At 44.8% G+C, this 26,128-nt stretch overlaps 1 protein-coding gene across 1 annotated transcript in view; it reads left to right on the top strand.

The window, feature by feature from the left end:
* The window catches only part of SLC12A2 (solute carrier family 12 member 2), a 439,949-nt gene that overhangs the window by 288,448 nt on the left and 125,373 nt on the right, over window positions 1-26,128 (top strand). Inside the window, exons 16-18 of the mRNA XM_078675608.1 lie at window positions 4,903-5,014; window positions 5,772-5,912; window positions 8,513-8,619. Of these exons, the coding sequence (XP_078531734.1) occupies window positions 4,903-5,014; window positions 5,772-5,912; window positions 8,513-8,619 (360 nt within the window). The remainder of the gene's footprint in view (window positions 1-4,902; window positions 5,015-5,771; window positions 5,913-8,512; window positions 8,620-26,128) is intronic.

Consider the following 26,128-nt stretch of genomic DNA (forward strand, 5'->3'; position numbering starts at 1 on the left):
TTGTATTTTAGTTAGCCAGGGCGTTGTACTTAGTTTTTACTGTATCATACGCTTTTTAATCTTCTTTTTTTGGCTATATTTTAAGCTGTTGGATCGTACGTATTAATAGTTTGTTACCAGGTAATTAAATGAACAGACCCTTATGAACTCAATGTAGAAAGACCACTAACAATTGACATACATTTTTGATCTTACAGGAGATGTTATTAAAATGCCCATGTTGGAAAATGAGGTCCAACATAAACATTGAGAGCAAGGACTTTTCCACAAAAATCTGGCCATGATTGGCCTCGACACAGCCTGATCATTCTTATCGGAGCTCCATTCTATTGGTGATAAGATTTTGAAAACTCCCTGTGCAACAAGACCGTGGCAGCAGTGAGGAAATAATACAGAGCAGGGGGAAGGTCAGTTGGGATTTGGAAAGAGGTGCGGTCACCATGCAAGAGAAATCTAGGGCCACGCACTTTCAAGTACGCTGGCAAGTAGTGTTGGCACTGGCCATTGGGCAGAAGGACACCATGGCTTTTAAGAAGTGTGTGGCAAGGTAATCATTGCAAAACCTAATTGTTGGTTGCATAGTTACTCTGCTCAGTGTGTAGGGGGCTAAGTTAAATTGTTGATGTGATGCACAGCGCAAATTGGAAAATTACCAGTCTTCAAGCCTTTTATGTGTACATCTGTTTACTCGTCATTGTTCGTTGATGAATGCGCAAATCTTGCTTGCCCAAGTTAGTGGCTTTGGCTTTGGATATGGACTTCCCTATCCCTTTCACATTGCCCACACAGTTTTTTTTTTAATTAACTTACATTATTCGACTGGCATCATTGCAAGTGCTAATGAAGCCAAGGGTCTTTTATTCATTTTTTTACTGCTCATTGTGTCCATTCTTCTTACCTTCAGCTATCCTCATATCTGAATAAGTAATAAGTGAATAGCATTTGGAGCACCTCTTGCCATCAAGTTAGTGTCTCCCAGTCTGGTCTTTAACCATTTTTGGAGTAAAGATACAGACTCAACCAGCACATGTAAAGTCCAGACTTAGTTCTAATATTAACCTTCATATGGAAGGGCTTAACAGCCGAGCTGCAAGGAATTCTGGTGCTGGATTCCCCTTACTGATTGCAGCCATTTGCAGCTGTGTATCTCCCATCCTAGTTCCGTAGCAATAGCCGTGAATGACAGTGTGGGGAATGGGTGGACTATGAAAACCTCTTTTAGCACTTTTTTACGTCATTAGAATCCCTATTTTTTTTCGCAGTTGAGGTTGTATTATAGAATGTTCATTTGTAAGTAATATTGTGTGCGAAGGTGCCCAAAATATTTAGCAAGCCTGTCCACCGTTAGCATGTTTAAATTTAGATAGACTGCAATACTGACTCCAAAAACGTAGACTGCGAGAATCTGCCCATGCATGCCACATAATTTTACTGATTGATTTTACTTCAGTTTTGGCTCGACTTAGATTGCAAACTGGTGAAAATCTACTCTTAAAATTCTGCCTAACCTTGTTAAGCCATGTTGCTTTAACCTTCAATGCCAAACGTGACTTTCCAGACACTTCCTTTCATCTTAGTCATTCAGGATAAAGTAACATTTCATGCCTTTACCCTGGAGCCAAGAGTCCAGGACATTTGAGCTATGATCCAGATGTTTCGACCTCTATTCGGAATGACTCTGAGGGTGTTGGGATTATTTTCCTCCAGCATACTGCTGGTAAATAATGCACAGTTGTATATGTGAGCTCTACTGTGGGACTTGAAACCCCTGTGGGCCAGCACAAGTTTTGGAGGAGATCTGCAGTCATGCGAGACCACAGTTGAGTCAGTGACAGTTCTCCACTCCTTACCTGAACTGACTGACATTTGATAGTGGTGACGGATTGACTTCTTGTTTTAGGAGGCCATCCGGGAGAAGAGGAGATCAAAGGTCGTTTGTTCCTTGCGGAAGCTCGATTCCACAAATTTGTTGAGGTTTAGGGAAATTTGATTGGTGTTGAATGCCTTCCTGCTAACCATCAAAGGTAAGTTGGTGCAGGTGCTCACGGACAACACCACTGCCATGTGGTATTGCAACAATCCGAGTGGAGTGGTGGTCTCGTGTCCTGTGCTAGGAGGCTGTTTGCCTCTGGAGGTAGCTGAATTGCCTGGGAATTTCTCTATAGGTGAACCACCTGGTGGAATCTCTAAACGCCAGGGTTGACAAACCAAGCCACCAACACTTAGCAGACCACAAATGGCAGTTACACCTGGAAGTGGAGGAGGGCAACTTCCTTCAATCGGGAGAACCCTCCATGATTCTCCCTATCTTCTTTCGCTGCCAAGAACCCTCCGTGTCAATACGATTGCTCCTTGGTGTTCCCTAGAGGCCTTCTTGGAGGCTCATTCTGTCTAGAGTGGAGCTCAACTTCTGTATGGCTTCCCACCTCTGCTGCCTCTGCCTCAAATTCTGAAGATTAGTAATGACTAGGCCCAGGTCATCCTATGCAAAAACAAAAATTGATGGACAGAATGCAGAACAATGTCATACTTTCACCCCAGTACAGAGATCTGGGCCTAAATCCATCGTTTTTTTGCACTCCACACCACCCCAGGTCAGACATGGCCATATGCAAATCAGCCTTGACCCTGTGCCTCATGGGAACAGTCCAGCCCGAACTTTGATTTGCTCAAACGCTCCATCCATCATCCCCTTTTGTATCGCTTTGTTCGCCCTAAGTTGGCAGGGTATGCTCAGACGTGAGTCCCTTGCTCACTTGGCCACTTAATTCAAGATAGCCTGGCTGATGAGGATTATGAATCTGAAACCGGTCCCAGGATGCTTGTTTCCGGTCCAGGGAAGACATGGTTTGGCAGTTCGTGCTGGATTGTTCCCATGAGGAACAGGGTCAGACTGATTTGCATATGGCCATGTCTGAACTGGGGTAGCTGAGTGAGCTAAAGAATGGTGATGGATTAAACCCAGATCAGTTGACTGGGGGTGAGTGTTTGATTTGCTCAAACGCTCCATCCATCATCCCCTTTTGTATCGCTTTCTTCCCCAGGTCATCCTAGCCACACTGGATTGGTTTAGAGTATGCTATCTTGAACTCGTGGGCAGGAGCATCTGTCCCCCGATCAAGCTGCAGCTTCGGGAGGATCTTCTATTGCATCAAGAGGGCAGGCTATTTGCATCTCCATGTCTGGAGACTGGCGGTGGAAGTTGACATTCCTTCTGGGGTCACTGATGTCATCTTGGCTGTGAGGCATGCCTTTACAAAATTGCCAGTCGTTCAAATTTGTGGCTTGGAATGGCACCTGCCAAATTGATCCACTGCAAACCATGTTGTCTGAAGTTGTTTCTTTGCTCAGCAAGGCATCAAGGACTTACTTTGGGCACTGTTAGAGGCTATTTTCCAGCTCCTTAATATTTTTGTGGTTGGCGAATCAACATTCTTTCTTTAATCCCCTTTTGTGATGAGATTTTTTTTTTTTTACAGGTTTGCATCTTTTATTTCAACCCAAACCCTCTGTAATGCCACATTGAGACTTACATTAAGTACTCACTATGTAATGTGCCCCCATTTTGGGCCGCTCCACAGTTGTCCATTGAGACTTTTGATTTTAAAAACTTTCTCTTCACCATAACTTTGACTAGGCTTGTGATTAAGCTGCAGGCTCTTTCTGAAATCTGCCTTATATAACATGTATCCCTGATGAGTTGGTGTTGAAGCCCCAGGCTTCCTTTCTGCCGAAAGTTGTCACTCCATTTCATGCCAGGCAGGCTATCATCTTCCAGGCATTCCTTGCCCCATCTCGCCTCTCTAAGAGTAACTCCATTGATTAAACCTGAACAGGGCACCACATTTTTATATACATTGCACCAAGGAACATTGAATGGCCAATCAGCTATGTGTGAGGTTCTCCAGGGTAAAAATGTTCCATCGCCCAATGGATTGTTCTCTACATGAACATGTGGTACGTACTGGCTAAGAGGCAGTCTCCACACGGCTTATGGGCTCATTTCCACCACAGCTAAGGCTGCAACCACTGCTTTGGTAGACCGAGTGCTGGTAGAGTGGGTATTTGTCAGGTGGCCATGGGGAGTCTGTACATACGCTCATGAGGCACTACTGCATTGATGGTCAGGTAAGTTGATGGGACATTTTGGCCACTTTGTCCCGCAGGACGTTTCGGTCTCAGCCAGACACGATTAGACCCTTGATTAGGTATTGCTACCGTATCTATTTATAAGGTGAGGAATCTGCGGTTAGAGGTTTCTATCTATCTGAAGAACAAGTTACTTGCCTTAACAACATTTACTCTACCTAACCACATATTCCTCATGGCATTCCCACTTCGCACTTCTGTGACCTGGACTTCTTTGAAAAGCAAAAGGTCCCAGTCTGGAGAGCTGCACGCTGGTCATGGCAATCAGCTGATGTGCTCTGTGTCTCAGGGTGTGGGTAGCACAAGAAAACAACTGAAGTCAGTGCATATGGGTGGCGCATGTATGCAGCTCCGCTAGTTATTTCAGGAGCAGAAAGACTCTGGTGTGGCTTCGCACAACGACACTGACTGGATCCAGTCCCACCCCTGGGTGAGGAACCTATAGTTGGAGTATCCACCAGAAAGATCTTTACCAACGTTCTTCAGTCAGGTTTTTATCATATTCAGACATTGGAGACCACGGGGTCTCCCAAATTCCAACCCCCATGAGTATCCAGAATGATACAATCTTTAGTACATAAAATTGGGTCTGGTAAGTCAGTCATTGCCTAAGTGCATTAACCACTGAATATAAAAGCATTGTAAATGTTATTTCTCAAGTCTGCTTTGTTTGTACTTGGTTTTAAAAGTTGCTCAAACGCCCAACATTTCATTAAATTGTAACAAGCATTTGTTTTTTTCTCCACATGGAAGGCCCCAGTGCCTTGTTTTGATTGGTGCTCCAAACTCACGGCCAGCATTACTTCAATTGGTCCATGCCTTTACGAAAAATGTGGGGTTGATGATCTGTGGACATGTTCACATGGTACGTTTATGTTCTTGGCAAAGTGTTTACTTTGTTAGTGGAGCAGTGTATTCGACTTGCACTAATATTTCTGACATTTCCCAGCACTGGCAGAATATATCTGAGCTCTAAGAAATTGTGGCAGTTTTATGGCGAGCTGACATTTGCATGTAGTCCTACACGTGGTTATGAGTAAAAAATATTTAGCCTATTCACCTGTTAACATTTATATAAGATTGTTTTACATTAATCCTGTGTAATCTAGCTATGTGTTGACTAATGTTTGTTCTTGTCTTGGCGGGGCGGAGGGGGGATAAATTAGGACATTTCCATTACACTAGTGTGAAGTTTTTCTGCCGTCGCCACTTCAGAGGGGAATTATTTTCATCCTGTGCAAGTGATGAGTGTGCTTAATTAATTTTTTGAGGAGCTTGGAGGTGGCAATTTTATGAATTGCGTTACTAGTCGTGGGGAGTAAATTATCTGGCATAATAATCCTTGGCTGGCACCCCAATTGAGCTCTGACCTACTACTTCCTCTTCCTTTATCCAGTTTTTTTATTTGAAATCTTCTGTTCTTTTAAGTAAATCAAAGTATTTTTCTAGTTCCTCATATCCATTAGATTAGATTGCTTTAAAAAGACATATATTTTATTCAGTAGCATGTTCAGGGCTTAATGTGTTTCTTGTTTATAAAAGTAAAGTCACTAGGTTTTTTGATCACTTACAATTGGTTTACTTTCCTGAAGCACTACATTTTTTAATTCTGCCTTTTAAAGGGACCTCGTAGACAAGCCATGAAAGAGCTGGCAACCGATCAGTCTAGATACCAGAGATGGCTGATTAAGAACAAAATGAAGGCATTTTATGCACCAGTTCATGCAGAGGATTTGAGAGATGGGACGCAGTACTTAATGCAGGTAATTTCATTACTACAAATGTCGAACTTTTTGTACAGTAGCCATGCCTTTTAGTCGGTATTCCTCTTCTCTAACTAAAAGGCATTCAAATGAATCTGCATTTATTAGAAAGTAACATTCTTACTTCTCCCACATGTTCTTTTGTCATTTGTCTGTTTTCTGTGTTTTGCTTTTGCATTTCTCTAACCTCAATCACCTTGTCAGAAATCTGCAGTCTGCCCTGTTTACATGTCTCCCTTTAGGTCTCGCTGAGTCAGCACGCATGAGCTGCTCGGAGAGACATTAAGTAGGGGCTTTGGGAAGTGCTCCCAAAGCGGCGACCAGCTTGCTAGAACACGCAACAAGCACTGTTACCGTGGGAGTCTCTTAAAGACAGGACTGGATTAGATCTCTCAAGGTTCAAATACCTGCAAATGGATAGTTGGGGTCAGGCACAGTCCGTGTCCAAGAGTAGATTCCCAGTGGGTGGAGGTAACCAGCTCGAGATCCAACTGGTAGATAAAACCCCTGATAAAAAGGAGGTCTCCTTTTGGTACCACACTATGCTAGAGGAGATGGACGGCGAATTTCAACTGGTCGATAAACTCTGGGAAAGCTCCTTCTTTAGACCAGGGTGTTACTAGCCTTTGGCTAGACTCTTTTCAAAACAAAGTGGGATATCGTTAAACCGGCTTGGCTATGACGTAACCATCTCTTAACATTGCATAGGGCCTATTACTTTCCACAGAGGCTCTCCAAATTTTCACAAGTTTCGTATGCATCCTGTTTGAGGTGTGGAGAACTTGCGGCCTCGGACTTGCATATGTTTTTGATTGCCCAATCTTGTCTTCTTTTTGGGATTCTGTAAGCAGCTTTTTGTCAACTTCTCTCGATCGGCAAATCCTCATAAATCCAGCACATGTAATTTTTGGATTAGTAAACGGAGTCTTGGGTCCAGCTAAGAATCTTTTGTTCTATTCCATTCTTCTGGCCAGAAGAGAAATTTGAAGTGGAAAGACTCTTTATCACCTTCCTTACAGGACTGGTAATCCTCGATATTACAAGTTTCCAAGCTAGATCTAACAAGACCGGGTAATCAGAATAAGAGAGCCTTTTGGCATCTTTTGAATTGGGGGTAACACAGAGTTTTTAGACGGGGGCTTTTTTTTCTTCTTCCCCCGGTCCGATGATTAAGCTGCCCTCGACCTCATCCTTGACTTATCAGGCGGTGCCCTGATTGTGGGCTAGATACAACGCTTTGCAGCTTACTCTTGGTCTCTGTACGAAAGTCTTGTTGGGGTTTTTGACACAGCTATTGGCACAGCCTATAATGATTTAAGGCCTTGTCATCCAGATCTCTGAGGTAGCGTGTCGCTCCCCGTTAGACTTTAACGGCTTGACCAGGGTAGTAAATGAGGACAAAAAAAAAAAGAAGAAAAAAAACAAGCACGTGCGCTGTTCGCGCATCCCGTGCCTGTTTTAGCACGTCATCGCGATCACTTTTGCTTTCACAGTGATCGTGATCGCGATGACTTTCTCTTTCACGGCCGCGCGGTGTTACTATTGCTGCCGTGCGGCCAATGCTCGTTATGCTTGGCTTGCTACTCCCGTTCATGCCTTCATTCGGATAACCACTTGACTTTTGTTCTTTCTTATGTTATCTACCTTCTGCCACCACCTAAGCTGTTACCACTGTACACCTTTTCTGCAATGTTTGTTAATTCCTACCTCAAGGCACTTGTTTGTAGCAGGGAGTTATGGCAAGTATTTTGGCTTATGAGATATTTTGCTTAAGGAGAATGTTTGAGGCAGAATATCGCAGGGATTCCCTGTATGAAATGAGTTCCTTACAGCATATTACAAAATGCAAACCAAACGTCAAGTAAATACCTTTTCATTACGGGCATAACGATGGTGCAGTGAGCTGAGGGGACTACCCATTCGTGAACTCTGTGAAAAGACTTGGCGTCACCCTTAGATCGCCAGCCATGACCTGACCATTGAGAATACTCTGGAAAAATTCTCTTTTAGGGATTCTTATACCAGGGTCAGGAGCTCATGGCCTTGCGCTGTTCAGGTCTGAATCATGCTTGTGTTCTCCAACCCTTAGCATATACCTACTTCATTGACTAGAAAAGGGCATTTTGGCAAGACGACTCATCCTTGAGACTGACTACATTATCCCAGATCTTCACACCGTGAACTGGCTTATTGTACCAAGAGGAGTTTCTTTTTAGGCCTACATGCAGAGCTGTGAATTAACAACTGTTGAAAACATTGCCGCTACTGCCCCCGTGCAGCAGGGCACCCATAAAGTTCTTCATAGAAATGAGCCAGTGGACTACGGGTGACATTCATCTTAGTGGTATGAATGCAGTGAATACAAATGTTCTAGTTTCATGCACGTTGTAAATGCAGCACGCTGTTTCAAATTGTATACATTTTTGCTGGTGGACAGAATTTACTTTTGGGGATTTGTGGTTTGCGTTAGAAACCAGTACATATGTTGTCCACAGTTTCATATTCAGTGTGTTCTATCCAGTATGTATGTTGTCTGTGATAACTTTAATAATTTTTTCTATTCTAGTTGGTCTTCTATTAATTCACTTATTTTTCCTTAGGCTGCTGGTTTGGGTCGGATGAAACCCAACACTCTTGTTGTTGGATTTAAGAACAACTGGGTGCAATCTGATATGAAGGATGTGGATACCTACATTAATCTCTTTCAGTGAGTAATGGGTATTATTCCTGTTAATCCAAATATAAGGTTTGGACCCCATATTTAATTCAGTGTTTGATTGTTTACCAAACCCGTAGACCTTAATCTTATAAAAGAAATGTCATACCTACATCCATCTTTTCTTGCTTATAACTGGCATTAATTTTATCTTATTTAGCAATGTTTGTAGTGTGTATACCTTACTCAGACTTGCATCACTTAAGATTGCCTGGAACATTGACAACAGCATGCTTGGTCAGAGGCTGCCAAGACTGATTCTAGTACGAGGTTATGAGCATTGTAATAAGTGGGAAGGCTGCCAAACTTGTCACCGAGAGGAGTAGTATGCCTTTCATTCCACTCTCTTTGTGCATAGGGGAGGTCTTGTTTCCAGGACTGTCCATGCTTTTTCTACCTAGACTGATAGCAAATGGACCCTGATTTGTTCGGAGTTTTCTGTGCATGTGAGCTATTTTTGCAAGGCAGTCCAATGTTTTTGAATCCTCTTAATCTTAGAGGGAGGTTTGACTACTAGGCAGGCTGTTTGTAGCAGCCATTAAAGTCGGTGTGGGAATGAGTTATTTTGGATAGTGATCAGATGGACAGTAGCATCTAGGACCATTTTTGATGGGTCAAAGTGGTCCCTGGGAACGTCATGAAGACATTGCCACTGTGTATGTGTGACAGAGCAGCCAAATGTGAGAGACCAAACGTTTTGATTGTTGGCATAAGCCTGAACCAGGCTCTCTAGATTTGCTTCTTGACTTACTGCTTGCAAAACTGTCCGTCTTTGGCAGTACCTAGGGACCCAGATGACACCATCCTATTTGGGCATCAGTATTCAATTCTAGGAATGTTGTTGGACTTGTGGCAATTAACAGAAACATATATACAGCTTCGAGAATACAAAGGTTTGCTGGTGAGAATTCCATTGCTGGATATTTTGCCACCGCAACACTTTGCCATTAAATCACCTTAGGACAACCAGTGAGAGATAGATAAGAGAAGTTATTACGGTGCATGTCCACTAATATGGACTGGATTTGCTGTTGCAAGGTGGCCTTTATTTTCAGCCTGAAGATTTGAACCGTTCTCGCACAGAGTTGCAGGGGCAGCTTGATGTTACATTTTTAGTTAGATTTGTGCCATTAACGTATAGACCAATGAAGATGCCTTCTTGGACAAATAAAAACACAAGGTGTTCCACTTATAAGATGAATGACCCATAGGATGTTCTTTTGGACCGCTAGCCATAGCCAAGATGGTAGTGTGTCCCAGGCTACTGTTTATTTTCTTAAGTATCCCTATTCTTCTTACCAAACACTTTGTCATCCTGCTGCAGTATTGTATGATCAAACTAGTGTTGGCTGACAAACAACAAAGTTGTGCTGGAACACTCAAACCCTCCAATTTGAACAAGATGGATTCTCCGCTCATTACTTTGAGCTGTGCTACCTATGTTCACAAGCTCACTTTCCCTACTACTGAAACAATCCTACCCCTTTCCAGCCACACATCCCAATTCAGTTGGACACTTCCAGCCTTACCCCTCCCTTTTCTCTGCTTGCTTTCCCCTCAACCTATGGCTAAGCTGAACACTGGGAGGTGTACGCTCTAGACTTGTGACTGGCTAAGATACTGAACTCTCCAGGATAAGCTGTATTCCCCCTGCTATTCACGTGGCACTGCTACCACTGAAAAATTAACCAAGGATGAATAGGCGATTGCACAGCTTGCAGCTGCACATTCCTAGCACTCTGTACCCGACGGCTACCAATATTCAAGAAGGCATTTATTCACATACTGCTGGATGCCTTTCTCTACTTCTGACTTCACAAAGCGTCAATAGCTACCATATTCTCCCCTCATCCCCTTGGACTCCTGGCATTAACCACTTTTACACATTCTCCTCCCAAATGTCATCATACAGGCAGAGGTACCAGCTTTTTTTTTGCATAGTTATGTAGCGTTAACTAGACCCAAAAGTATTTGAGTGCTTTACATGAGCACCAGTTATGTTACACAAGCACACATTCATTTGGTGGTAGGCGCGGGGAGATTAAGTAATTTACCTAGAATCACAGGATGCTGAGCTGATGCCGAGGCTCGAACCCGGTTCGCAGCTCCAAAGTCTGCAGCTCTAGCCGTACGGCTACAGGCTCTCCCCTTTGTGTCCTACGGCCAGGAAGATAGTGCTGATCTGGAAACCCTCTAGACTGATGCACAAGGGAAATATTTGTGTGTGCAGACTGGCGTCTTTCCTCGAACTATAGGCTAAGATTTATTCATAGCAAATTCTTACATGGAATATATAGCACTGCTGCCTCCTTCAGGCTGGGACTTTGTGGCGGCCCGAACTGCTCTACATGTTGAAACCCTGATGCTAGTTTTCTTCACCTATTGTTGCGATGCACGCCAATTTCTAACTTCTGCTCTGAGGTATTGGGCGCTCTTAATAACATGACTGGTACCAATATTCCAGTACACCACTGATGGTTCTTCTGAGCTACGTTTAAGACATCCTAAGCAAAGTTAAAACAATTCACTGTCTTGGCTGAGTCGCTTGCTAAAAGTGGAGTTGCGATCCACTGGAGGCATGGTTCCACCCAAACTCAAAAACCGGCTAAGGGATGTTGCATGTTGTAATAGAGCTAAATCAATGCATATTGTGATCTGATGCCAGGGCTTATGGGGACTGTTGTAAATTTCTGTAGTAGGGGATCTCTGTGTATAGTCATAATCTAGTGAATAGTCCCGCTCATGAGCGTGGACCCCGGAGCAATCAAAAATAATCTCTTAAGCTGTCTAAAAATGCAGTCCTGCAAAGACACTTAAGAGAGAATTTAAAGACATATAATGCAGCCTATATCCACAGGCTACACTGTCCACTACTTCAACTAGAAATTCCACCAAAAATCCACAAACAGCACAGCCTGTCCAGATTTCTCCACAGAGAAAACCTTGCCTTAACAGCAAAAACCCTCTGGAATGATAGAGAGGAAGAAATGGACAGACCAGCCCCATAGGCTGCCATTATGTGGCTCAGAACAGGATACTGTGCCTTTAAGAGAACTTTCCAGAACTTCACAGTATCCCAGAATGCACTGCAGGTCCCTTTTACTTTCAGTTCTTATTACCGGCTGCTGCAAGCAGGACCCTGGAGCATTGAGCTCCCCCTTTTCAAGGGTTTATTGGTGATTTTTTCACTTTTTAAAAGTTATTTGAGTGCTTTTCTGAAGTAGTTTGGTGTTTTTTCTTCCTGTTTGTCTTTTGGTGCACTCTTTGATTGTCGATATGCCTGCATTATTTGACAAATGTCCAGAGTTCTCCAGGAAGAAGGCCAAATCGGATCCACACGAGGTGTGTATCATCTGCCTTCCCTCGTCTCATGTCCCAGAGGAGTGTGACATTTGTCAGGGCTTTTCTAGCAGGACCCTGAGGGATAGACTGAAGATCAGGCTTCAGGGCCTGGAGGACAGAAGACTGAAGGCACAAGGTGGGTCTGGAGGGGCTTCCTCGGCCCATGCTGAGGCCTCTGGGGGGCTCCCCAGGGGCAGGAAGACCAGCAAGCGTCCCCATTCTCCGTCTGTGTCGATTGCACCGACTACAGCGTCGAGAGGGATGACTGCAGTCTGTTCCCCGTCTCCCCAGGGCTCTGGGTCAAAGCTACGTCGACGTTCGGCGTCGAGGGAACTGAACAGGCCGCTGTCGAGATCTCCGGTGACGATCTCGTCGTCGGCATCGAGTAATCGACGTCGAGAGGCCTGGCGTCGGCGCTTGCCATCGAGGCGACGCCGTCGGCGAAGAGGAGAAGGTCGTCGTCGTGGATGGGATCCTTGACGTCGAGGAGACGATCGCCATCAAGGCGAAGGTGGTCGCCGTCCAGGCGAAGGTGGTCGCCGTCCAGGCGAAGGTGGTCGCCGTCCAGGCGAAGGTGGTCGCCGTCCAGGCGAAGGTGGTCGCCGTCCAGGCGAAGGAGGTCGCCGTCCAGGCGAAGGAGGTCGCCGTCCAGGCGAAGACGCTCGCCGTCCGGTCGCAGTTCTTCAACGCCAAGAAGGCGCGGAAGGAGTCCTGGAGTCAGTCTAGCAGGTGCCAGGTGCCTATGGGAGACTCGCCAGCGTCTCGGCCTAGACAGGAAGGCGGATCACCGGGTTCAGTGTACTCAGTGGTGTATACCCCTTCTAGGCAGAAGTCGGTTACGCCTCCGCTTCCACCACTTCCACCGCGTCTTCAACCTCTACCTCAACCTCAGCTGCCGGCAGACAAGCCGCCTCCGATTCCTCCGAGGTCGGTCTCACTGCCCCAATATCCGACTCCTCCCAAGGGGACCCCTCGGCCGAGGGCCCCAGCCAGGCCAAAGTCGCCCGCCCCTGTGGAACCGGCGGATCGACCGAAGCCAAGGAGGTCACGATCACGCTCTGGACGGAGGGGAAGATCGAGGAGTCGTCGCAGATCCTTCACTAGGTCAAGACGGCGCCATAGGAGGCGTGGAGCATGGTCCCGCACGGGTTCTTCCAGGACCAGGACCTATTCACCGACTTTGTCGGAATTCCCGGGGACGAGAGTGTCTCCTGTGGACGACATCAGCACGCTCCAGGATGTTCTCCTGAGGGGTGCAGCAAAATTTGGAATCACGGTGACGGCTCCAACACCCACGACGTCCGTGATTTTTGAGACGCTTCATAAGAAGCATTTGTCTCGCCCTTTGCTACCGCTATTGCCAGGATTGGTAGAGCCTGCGGAGGAGCTGTTCCTCACACCAGAAGTGACGAAGGCCGCTCCCTCCCGGCTCCTGAAGAAGTACAGGGCCCCGGATTCTGACCCGGCTTTTCTGCGGATGGATCCGATTCCGGATTCTGTTATAGTGACGGCGGCCAGGAACCCACATTCTACCTCCCCGTCTTCTACTGTACCTCCTGATAAGGAGAGCCGATGAATCGACTCAGCTGACAGGAAGGCCTGTGGGAGGGCATCTACGGCCATGAAGGCGTTTAGCAATGCGGCTCTGCTAGAGCGGTATGATCGTGCCCTGTGGGAATCCCTCCAGCAGTTCACAGAACTTCTGCCTCGAGAAAAGGAGGATTTTCAGGAAATCCTGAAGGAGGGGATGCTGGTATCGAACCAGGTCATCAGCGCGGCTGCCAATGTATCTCTTTTGGTGGCCCATGGGACCTGTCATGGGATCAACCAACGACGCCATGCTTAGCTTAGGCTCACCTCACTCGAGCCGGAGGCTCAGCAGTGGGTGGCCAATCTGCCCTTCTCGGGGGAAACCCTGTTCGGCAAGCATGCGGACGATGAGATGGCCCGCATGAAAGCGGAGGCAGAGACTCTGACGGCTGTTGGGTTGGAGAAGCCCAAAGAAAAGAAGGCCTACCGCCCGTTCCAACGGCTGTTCGGGCACAGGGCACAGGGCGAGGGCAGGCTTTGGGACAGTAGCAGCAGTTACGGAGGCCCTTCCAGAAGCGCCAGAAGGGTAGAGGAGGCCAGCAGTCCTCTACAGCAAACAAAGGCCCAGCTGGGTCTCGACCCTGAGCGGTTACTTCCCCTACATCCGTTACCCGCTCTGGTGGGGGGAAGCGTTCAATTTTTTCTGGCGCAGTGGAGAAAAATTACTCAGGACAAGTGGATGCTGAAGATTGTTTGCAATGGATAGTCTTCGGTTCACCAGCCCGCCTCCATCAATTCCACCGGTCAGCTCGCGGTTTCTGCTGCGCGAGCTCCAGGCGGAGGCCGATATCCTGTTAAGGAAAAGGGCGATAGAAGACGTACCTCTGTCTCAAAGAGGAAGAGGTCTGTACTCCCGGTTCTTCCTGGTTCGCAAGAAGGACAAGAACGAGTTCAGGCCCATTCTGGATTTGCGACATGCAAACAAGTGGATTCGCAGAGAGAAGTTTTGCATGCTGTCGTTGCATCAGGTTTATCCTCAGCTGCAACAGGGAGACTGGCTCTGCGCTATAGACCTACAGGATGCGTACTTCCATTTGCCCATTGCACACAAACACAGGAAGTTCCTGTGATTCCAAGTCGGCGCCAATCATTAACAGTACACAGTACTGCCATTCGGGCTCAAGTCTGCGCCCAGAACATTCTCGAAGTGCATGGCGGTGATAGCTGCACACCTGAGGAAGAACAAGGTGTTTGTCTACCCGTACCTGGACGTTTGGTTGATAAAGGCCTCCTCCTTCTCGGAAGCTCAAGCGCACTTCCAGAAGACATGTGTTCTCTTGAACAAGTTGGGGTTGCACATCAACATGTCCAAGTCTGTCCAGACTCCGGTCCAGTGCATACAGTACTTGGGAGCCTCAATCAATACGCTGTCAGCAAGTGTGTCTCCTTCGGAGGAGAGACGATTATCACTCCTTCGGAAGGCTCAGGCTCTTATGACCGCTCCATCTACAACAGTGAGGACGGTGTCTTCTCTACTGGGGTCGATGGCCTCTTGTATCTTCCTCACGCCACACGCACGGCTGCACATGAGACCATTGCAGGAGTGCTTGGAGGATCAGTGGGATCAGAGGAAAGGATCTTGGGACGACAGGATACAACTGTCTCTGCATGCTCTTCAGTCTCTGAAGTGGTGGTGTTCAGCGGAGAATCTCCTCAGAGGGATTCCCTTCCACAAGGACATTCCCACACAGACGATCGTGATGGATGCGTCTCTCCACGGCTGGGGAGCGCACTCCGGAGACTTACAGATTCAAGCATCGTGGTCCCCGACGGAGTCCACGTACCACATCAATTTCCTGGAACTCAGAGCTGTTCTCTTGGCACTGAAGGCCTTTCATCCGTCCTTCCGGACCAACTCTCTGCTTATACAGACGGACAATACGACCACGATGCATTACCTCAACAAGCAGGGGGGGTCGAGATCGCACACTCTGACGCAGGAGGCGCAGGCGATCTGGCACTGGCTTCTAGCCAGAGGACTGACTATAACGGCTACCTATCTGCCAGGTGTGCAGAATGTTCAGGCAGACACACTGCACAGACTGATTCAGGAAAACCACGAATGGGTCATAAACGAAGTACTAGGAGAAGTCTTCGCAAGGTGGGGGACTCCAGATTTAGATCTGTTCGCCGCAGCCGAAATCAGCAAATGCCGAGACTTCGCCTCCAGGTACTACCAGCCGGGGACGCTGGGGAATGCATTATGGATCAACTGGTCGAACAGCTTTCTGCACGCTTTTCCACCCATTCCCCTGATTACGACGGTGCTCATCAAGCTATCCCAGTCCAGGGCGCGGATGATCCTGATTGCCCCGGAAAGGCCCAGGCAGTGGTGGTTCACGTACCTGCTTCACCGGTCTCTCCTTCCTCACATACGGCTGCCGTGCAGGCCGGACCTTCTCACGAAGTTCGGGGGGCAGATGTTGTACCCCAACCTTTCGTCTTTGAGTTTGGCTGCATGGCTCCTGAGATAGTGCAATATGGCCATCTGAATCTACCTGAAGATTGCATGGACATACTGAAGGAAGCCAGGAGACCTTCCACTAGGACCTCTTATGCGTAAAAGTGGAAGAGATTTTGCATCTGGTGCAAGTTCAAGAACTATGATCCGACGACATGTAAGGAAGATGTCATCCTTCCATACCTTTTGCATTTGGCGCAGGCTGGCCTTAATTGTCATTCCATTAAGGTTCATCTTGCCGCGCTTACTGCCTACAGGAAATGCCCTTCACAGACCTCCTTCTTTCAGATCCCTGTGATCAAAGATTTTTTGGAAGGCTTGAAGAAAGTGTTTCCTCCTGTCCGATGTCCTTCGCCTTCATAGGAATTGAATGTGGTGCTGGCCAGATTGATGAAGGAACCTTTTGAACCTATTCATAAGGCTTCGCTGCAGCACCTGTCCCGGAAGGCGGCGTTCCTCGTGGCCATTACATCGGACCGCAGGTTGAGTGAAATTTAGGTGTTGTGTTGCCAAGAACATTGTACTGTATTTCATGCTGCTAAGGTTGTTATGCATACTCACCCTAAATTTCTTCCTAAGGTTATTTCTGATTTCCATGTTAACCAGACCATAACTTTGCCTACGTTTTTTCAGAATCCTTCTTCTCCAGCGGAAAGGTCTCTACATTCCCTGGATGTCAGGAGGGTGTTGAAATTTTATCTGGATAAAACCAAGGATATTCGTAGGTCGGACCAATTGTTTATCAACTATGGGTCAGTCAGGACAGGTCTTGCTACCTCTAAACAGTCCATTTCGAGGTGGATTGTGTCCTGTATTCAATTGTGTTATCAAAAGGCTAATAAGACCTTAGGGGGTAAACCTAAGGCTCATTCCACCAGGGGCAAAGCTGCCACGACTGCTTTGCTACGTAATGTTCCCATTGCAGAAATCTGCAGGGCCGCCACGTGGAAGTCAGTCCATACCTTTGCTAAGCATTACTGTCTGGACTCTGATGCCAGGGCAGATGCTCAGGTTGGGCAGGCTTCGCTGCGAAATCTGTTCGCACAGTAGTGGTGTTGTACTCTCTCTCCACCGCCGCTTTTGTGTGGGGATGGGCTTGCCATTCTATTCACTAGATTATGACTATACACAGAGATTCCCTACTAGAGAAGGAGTAGTTTCTGTCCTGTAACTCCAGTTCTGTAGTAGGGGTATCTCTGTTATAGTCATAAGCGCCCGCCCTCCTCCCTGGTGGAGACAAATGTTATGTTCGGAATGCTACAGGTCCGGCGTTATACGCCTTCAAAAAGAACTGAAAGTAATTGGGACCTGCAGGGCATTCTGGGATACTGAGAAAGTTTTCTTAAAGGCAGGGTATCCCTTTTTGAGCCACATATTAGCAGACTATGGGGCTTGTCTGTCCTCCCCTTCCTCTCTATCATTCCTGAGGCTCTACTGGTAAAAGGGGAAGTTTTTCTCTGTGAAGAAAACTTGGCAAGCTGTACTGGTTGTGGTTTTTGGTGGAATGTGGAATGTCTAGCTGAAGTACTGGACAGTGTAGCCTGTGGATATAGGCTGCATTATAGGTCTTTAAATTCTCTCTTAAGTGTCTTTGCAGGACTGCATTTTTAGACCGCTTAAGAGATTATTTTTGATTGCTCCGGGGTCCACGCTCATGAGCGGGACTATTCACTAGATTATGACTATAACGGAGATACCCCTGCAACAGAACCGGAGTTACAGGACAGAAACTACTCCATCTTGTATAACGTTCTGAAGAGGAGGTGGCGACTGGGCTCCAGTGGTAGCCATATTAGCTCAGGATTTCTCCATTGATGCAGGGTTTGGAAATTGTTTGTCTGACGTTGCAGGCTCTCTTTATCTTACTGGTTGCTGCTTGCTGTGACAATAGATCCCCGGGGGTTGTGCTGTGAATTTGCTGAAACCTACTGATATGTGCCTGATTGCTCGTATGTGTTTTCATTGTAATATACTGTTACTTTTCCAATTCCTGTATGTAGTGGATGGGAGGATGTTTTTTGTACTTTGAGAAGTGCATTAAAAAGGAAAAGATTGAAGTTGACAGATTAGTGATCAGGAGGTGACTTTTTAAGGGAGCGATCGTCAGTGCGTGGCTGTGATGTTATTTATTTTCTTGGGTTTAGTTTGATGAAACACTTGTAGAATTACTGTGTAAAGATTTCGTCCCCCAAAACCTTGAACTAGGGATCTGTACCAAACCCAAAAAGACACTTGCATGAACCCAACAAGCCTCGTTGCAAAATGGTCGACATATAGAAGGTATTTTTCAATGGAATGTACTTTTATTGCCAGCATAAGCAATTTTCTTGTTTACTTTCTGCTTGCCTACGCAGAATTTCTTTGACGCAGATGCTTCTATATCATGGCTTACCTACATAATGCTAAATCCTCTGGAACAGGAATGGAAGTCCCTATATGTAGGGTCATCTTAAGATGTTTCTAATATAATGTCATTAGGACCGCTGTTATATGCAGTATATTTATGGACATATATCTGCCTTACTGGGACCAAACAATACCGGGCGCTATCCTGCTTTACACAGACAAGCTGTGTGTCCTTCATTTGCATTTTGCAAACTTTCAGGCGGATTGACTCGTACTGCAACACACAGGAATAGAAGCTGATCCCAGTTGTCACGATTCTCAGCGCTTGATGATCATCTTCACTAGGTACACCCTCAAAGCATCAGTTATTTGCTCTTGAATGGGCTCAAACGTTTCTGTGGGCTTCCTTGACCCCCGCCCTGTGCGCCTCCCCCCAAACATTTAGATCCTGTACTCCTTCCTTGATGACCCTTTTCAGCTTGAAGTTAGTGTGTTGTTGACTGAACTCTTTAGTTCCTCATTCTGGCATCTTCGCTGATCGGCTTAATCTCACCAGTATGTGGAACCTCCCGGAATACGTTGTACTGAAGTATTTTTTGTTTTTGATACAAATCTAAGTGCCTATCGAAAAGCTACCCAAGCAAACACAATGTTGAGTGTATTTTCTTTGAATCGAATCTGTGTAATTGGTATTTGAGGTGGAGTTACTCTGCAAGTTGTGAATTTTCCAAATGGAAAAATTTACAGAATTGAAAGTAAACTGGGCCAAAGTGGAGCACTGCCAGAGGAAACTAAGTCACTCATCCCCTGGCAAGAAGCAGTTCCACTGGCCTGTAATATGGTCTCTCAGTCTCCTTGCATATTTACGGTCAGAGAAATCTGTGAAGTAAGTACAGGATTTACTGCCGGCACACTTTAATTTTTTTAGCCAATTAAATCCTGAAGCCTGGGATTGGTTTTTGTGTGAGACTTTAATGTTAGGTGCTTAGATCCGCTTGTAATGAGCTGCTGAGCAATGTAAAGCTCGGTAAATTAAATTCAATAAAATGCAACTAAATCTATAATGCATATTTTGATGGCTCTGCTGTCAAAGCAATAGAAAGTGCCTTTCTCCCTCTGTTGTTCGAAGCAATAGGAACATTTCTGTGCCGAATGAACACTGCCATCTCTACAGCTGGACCATCTGAACCAATAAACTAGCACAACTCGGAGAGCACAATATTCCCTGTATCAGAGACTGCCTGTCATTTAGTCCCCATTGTATTCAGGGGGTTCATCATGTGACTTGGAGACCGGCCCACAAGCAGCATATCCCAGATCGTGATCTATTGATCACTGCCCACACTGCATAAAGGTTTCAACTATATTTTCAGCAGTGGCCATCTTAAACGGTTCATATTTCCGAGTGCCCACTCTGGAAGTGTGCTGGGATCCCCAGTTCATTGCCATTCGTATCTTGGCTGGCACAGGTGCTAGATCAATTATTTTACAGTTGGATTTCTATATGTAGCTTGTGGCAGCAAACCCTGTAGACCTGTCCTGGGAGTATTAACATTACATGTGTTGGGTTAACTCCAATATTGCATAGGTCGCCTGCATCGAGAAAGGGCCTATCTGTGGACATAACCACTTAATATGAAAGAATGGAACCTTTTCAACCTTACATCTAGCACAAGTATGGTGGACCACTTGCTACATCTCTTTAGCATTTTAGTTGTCAAGTAAGTTTCATGTAAGTAATTAGATTTGAAGAGTTTGAATCTGACATTCTTTGAAGACTCATGCCGCATGATAGAAATCAGCCATCCTCTTGCTCAGATAGTTCCTCGTCCAGAACCAAATGCCACTTCGCTTTTAATCCATTTCAAGACTGATTTTAGCATTTTCCTGGAAATCAAACTGCACATGCAGCATTCCACTACTCAGTGGTGTACAAAGCTGGTGTCTTGGCAGCTATAACTGAGGAAGCATGTGTAAGAATTTGCCCTGCTCGGACACCAAATTCTTACCTTCTTTCAGAAAATTGCAGGGTGTTCACCCTTCCACCCAGCACTGGATGTTCTGAAATACTCCATAAGGTTGGCTTTGGAGCATATACCTCCATAAGAACACTCTCTAAGATACCTATTCCAGATTTCTGTTATCTTATTTGGAATAGGTCTTTCTTAGAGAATCACTCACTTGGAATGTCTAGTGGAGCCTGCAGACAGGAAGGAGCATGTACAGAATTCTCATTCAATGGGTGTTGGCCTCTCACAACCATTACATTTTAACACCCCATCAATAATATGTAATTAAAAGCAGTACAAGGCTAGATTCCTGGCACTATTTACAGTTTCTTGATTAATGCATATTGTTCCCCTACATTGCAGAAAACATTGTAAATACTTTTGGCAAAAAGTTGTTGGTGGTCATAGTTAAGAGAAAAAAAGAAGCAGCCTTGCTAATGGCCATCATACTGGAATAAAGCATGTTTATGTAAATAATTCTGGATTTCAGCTGTAATAAGATTGCAGTCTTAGGTTTCAATCTGAACCTAACAGTGTGATGTCCTGTAGGTCACTGAAAGTTTCCTTGTTCCTGTGCCAATTTTTTGTGTGCTTCCTGGTATCAGGGAAACACACATTTCTTTCATCTTCAGAGTGGTTGTATCGTCTTGATGGAAACCGTGTTCATCTGAAGGTTTCATGACAATATAATCCTGTTTGGACAGCAATTCCATCTCACTGATTCTGAATATGTGGTGTTCACATGACTAGGCACCCTTGAAAACGTAACTTCTGTGCTCCCTTTAATCCTGAGGATACCGGTTCTGCTGTTCTCCTTAGAACGCATAATTTGCCAGAAGCCCATTAGTAAATTCCACCAAATAAAATGCTCCTACAGTTCCAAGTCACAAATCTGATGTGATAAAATATGCCTCCAATCACGTTACATTGCAATATAGTCGCTAGAAACAAATAGCACATATGCGTTGCAAGCCAATTGTCCCCAACAGCTGAGGTGTGTCAGTGTCGGTTTAAAAATGTAATTCTTGTGTTATGTGCAAAAGAAGGCTTTCAGTTCCTGCTACACACCCAATCCTGTCATTGAGAAACCTTTTAAGAAGTGGACGCATTTCCCTACCTCCATGAGAAATTTTCTTGTACACGTGGTAAAGTTATGGTAGGGATGTGATGTTGCAAATGGCTGCGCTAATCTGGTCTGGTTGGCATGAATAAATTGTCTCCTGCCTGTAGCTCTGTGCATTTCAGATATCTATTCAATCCCTTTATCGCCTCTCAAATGAGTTAATAAGTGGTTAAGAAAAATCAATTTTTGTTCTGTATTAACCTTCCAGCTGTAACTTGAATCTAAGCTGCTAATGTTGTATACATATTTGCTTGATGCAATAGACCGGCGCGTAGGAGCTTTGCTACGGTAATATTATTTTTATTTCAGGTACGATCATCCAACAATAGAACGGGGTTTCCTGGTAATCCTGTATGAAGTGTGGAATATCCCCCAACATATGTCTAGGAACTTTGCAAGTCACTGGGGCATACTTTACCCACATATAGGAACAGGGCTTTTTTTATAGTGTAAGAACAACATTGCAGTATTTTACATTAATGCCTCTTCCAACCTTTCAGACCTCTCCTGCCTAACACTGTATTCCCATCCTTTAGGCGTCCTTATTATTCAGAGTCCTAGAGAAATTAGCCTATAACAGCCCAAAAAGTAAAGCTCCCCAACATCTTTTGAAAACTCATTTAAGTAGGCTTTTGTCAGAAAACATGGATTGCTTTTCGTTCCTCCATTTTAAACTTAAGCTCCAACCTTTCTCGTTACACCCACTTTACCTCTTTGGCATCACCAATGGTGAAATATAAGTTCATGTCAGAGTAGCGAAAACACTAGACTTACTTTCTGAAAACTTACTGTAGACTGTACCTTTCCGTATGACATGTTGACCACATTTCTGCAACACACAACACATGTTGGTCCTTTGCTGTTACTAACCGAACCCCCATGTTTTCTTTCACCCTTTGCTTGGCAAATTTCTGCATGGTGGCAACCCTTGCTTCAGGTATCCTTCCTGCTTATGACCTTGTCCAGTTAGTAACATACGACAGTGAAACGGTGAATCTAAACTTGTTTTCTAACTTTCAACATATGTATATGTAGAACTGTCCTTTTTTTTATTACTATTGATATTAGTGCAAATTTGTTAAAGTGCATGTAGGGGTTTTCTTTGCACGTGCTTTTTACTGCTCCATCTGCACAGTTTTACAACTGCTAACTTCACTGTTAAGTATACTCATGAATGAACCTCACCAACTAATAACATTGTGTTATGCTGCTTACAAATTTCTTCAAATAAATTGAGAACCCAAAAAGCATAGGACTGTCATAGTTTCATTGATTGACTTTTTGTTCCATTTAGAACCCCGTGTAAAAAAACGTAATCTCGATATGAATTTCAGTGTGGAACAAGGTTAACTATTGCATCCTGCAGGCAGCCATGTCTATGCTTTGCATTACACAACAGTCTCTTGCTCAACATCCTACTTATTCATGCAAGCAATAAATTTGCCATGCTTCTCCAAGCCCATCAGCACCCCTGTACTCACAGGTACCTCTAACTGCTTTCTGGGGTCTTTTGTGCATCCCTGTCCACCTCAATCGCCTTCAGGGATGGGATCTTCTCATTTGACCCATTACAAACTATTTGCAGCTGAACCCCAGCAGCTCTTGAAATGTGCCGCTTGGCCCTGACCACTTCCCCCTCTTATTTATTTATTTTTTAACTTTTTTGTGAATATACAAATAGTCAAATTGACGAAGATAAAATCAGCTATAAATTTAATGTTTAAACAACCCTACAAAGACCAAAGGGCTCTGTGTTCTGAGTTTACTAAATTTGTTTATGAATCCTAAAACATGCATTGCTAGTGAGCTTAGTACGTTAGAGTACTAATGAAAACTGATCACAAAACAAAAACCATCTATAGAAAACATTAGTGTTAACGTCAGTAAGGTTGCAGTGCAAACGTAGGAACAACGACTTGAAATAATATCAATACACAGCACTCTAGGGAAAAGTGCATTGAAGTGAACAAGTGATAGCCTTATTAACCCTATATGCTGTTGTAAAGTTCCAACTAGTGAAGACTAAGAATGCAGTTCTTTCTAAAAGAAACTAGGAAGACTTCGGTGTCAATCTGTTGTCAATCAAAACATTGGAGTGTTAGTCTTTAGGCTATAAGGATTAGCCACAGTATCAGAAATGCATCCAAATACTCTGGATGTTCTTGCACTATGAAGTATAAGCGCACGTTATGATATGACTGGAACAATTGCAGTTGGTTGTTAAATCTAGAGACTGGATGAAAAATCCCCAGAAACTATGCAGAGGAAGGTAACGGTGCCTCAGATGAACCGGGTAAGGGGAAGGATGAGAGAATGAACAGTAAAGCACCAGGGGAAAGAAGTAGTCCACAAAATGATCCAAACGCCCAGAAAGGTTACCTTTTCTGATAACATTCTTCCTCCTCTCTAGACCACATATTTTTGCGTACACTTAAGTAGTCTAGGGAACCTCAACTGCTTCGTCTATCTGCAACAACTTAATCATCATTTACAATCCGATCCGTACTTAATCTATCTATTTCTGTGTAGTCTTCTGTAGTAGCCTCCAAATTGTTAATACTGACTGCTATGTCCCCTTAAAGTAGAGTTTGTGGTTCTCTTGCCACTTTTTTTTTTCTAGACATTCCTGTACAGTCACCTTTCATCAGGCTTGAAAGAACGGCTGCAGTTTCTAGATAAAATGAAGGACATTATCTCAATGTAAACCGTGGTGATTCCTATGCAGACTTTCTGGCTACTACATGCCCTACTGAAAAGCGGGTAAGTAGCACACTTTACAAGTGTACTGATTGATCTGCATTTCCTGTGATAGGATAGAAAAGTTCCCTCTTTCAGACAAACCGCAGGACAATTCTGCTGCAATGCAAATCTTTTACTACCACATTTCGAAGCGTTCTCTCTCGTTGGTGAGGTATCTAAAGCATCCATGGGAAAATTCGTCTATTTATTTGCAAGACACTATTGCCTTGGTTGCATCAGGAGAGTGGACTTTTAAGATGGTCACGCTCCACTCTGGTTTTTCTTTCCTCAGTAGAAATTATTTTTATTTCTTGCTAGATCTGGTTTTCCGGACTTATCCATCTGTCACACGTCATTCTTAATTCTACTCTGCCCCAGATAATCACTGATGATCCCATGCCATAAGTTAATTTTAATTTTGGTTCTCAGTCAAGATTCTCTTCATGACGTAAACAGCCCACCCACGTCCTCCGTCGCAGCCTGCAATTACTGCCTCGGATTAACCATAAAATCAAACTAAGGTGGTGAATGACAGTACAATGTACAATGGGATTCAGGAAGTCCTGGAAGATTTGCTTTTTTTGGCTTTTTGGTTTTTGCCTTTTAGAATAGTGTATTAAAAAGAGAAACATTCCTACTTTTAAAATTCCGATCTAATAATTTAATACAATAATTTTACGCCACATATCTAATTTATTATTCAAATAGGTTTTCTCTCTGTAAATGTTATTCAACTTTGCCATGCATAGGCAGAAATGGCCAGGATGGAGAACCAGGAATAAGAGTAACCTTTTCTTCCTACAAAGTGGCTGAGCTGTTGGTAGTAGGGAAACACCATTCAAAGCAAACCCAACACAATGATGGACAGATTACTGAAACTTTTCAAACACTCAGCCCCAGTCAAGACCTCACCATGTCACTCTAGTTTGTACCCAGCCATATGCAAATCCGTCTTGACTCTGATCCTTATGGGAACTGCCAGTGGATTCAAGCTAGCCTGGCTGATGAGGGGTGATACCCCGAAACTGGTCCAAAATGCTTGTGTCCGGACCTAGTTCGACCCGGCCTAGCAGTTTGGGCTGGACTGTTCTCTGCACCGTGCCCATGGGGGTACCTTGGGTTTACATATAAGAAAAGGGAAGGTTAGGGATTGGCGAATGAGCGCTTTCCAGGTCGACATGGCAGGTAAAACTGCGCGCTCGGACACTGCAGTGGCAGGTCTGAGATCCATTTGAGAAGCTATTAATATGGGTGGCACAATCCTTGCTACAGGTCCACTAGTAGCATTTGATTTACAGGCCCTGGGCAGGCATAGTGCACTTTACTAGGTACTTACCAGTAAATCAAATATGCCAATCATGAATATCCAATCATAATCACAATTTACGCTGTGAGCATTTGCACTTTGAAACTGATCAGCAGTGGCAACGTGCACAAAGCCTCTAATCCAGCAAAACTAATTCCAGTACACAGTCAAAATGCAGGAGGTAGAGTCAAAAAGTCAGAGGAAACCATGCTAGAGATGCAAAGTCTAGCACTCAGTAGTTGGCGATTCCTCGTTTGTTAATCTGCAGTTTGGTGCGAAATTGTTATTCTTCTTCAGACGGTCTACTTCAGCTCCCAAACAACACACTTCTATTGCAGTAGCTAGTTAAATTAACAGCAGCTGCATGTCCACTGGTTTGGAGCAGCCTATGGATCTGTACACTGCGTCTTTTAGAGAGGGCTGTCTTATTGATAAGTTCTCCCTGACCTTGGTGCATGTGACCACCTACCTGGAGCAGGGGCCAGACTGGTGCTTGGCTTCGGGCAGCCACCTAGAAGTCAGTATATAGGTTGTTGACCGAACTCTCAATTGTATCCACCATTGTCAGTGTTAGAAATGAGGGT

The sequence above is a fragment of the Lissotriton helveticus genome, chromosome 2_1 (assembly GCF_964261635.1).
Source record: "Lissotriton helveticus chromosome 2_1, aLisHel1.1, whole genome shotgun sequence".
NCBI classification, from domain to species: domain Eukaryota; kingdom Metazoa; phylum Chordata; class Amphibia; order Caudata; family Salamandridae; genus Lissotriton; species Lissotriton helveticus.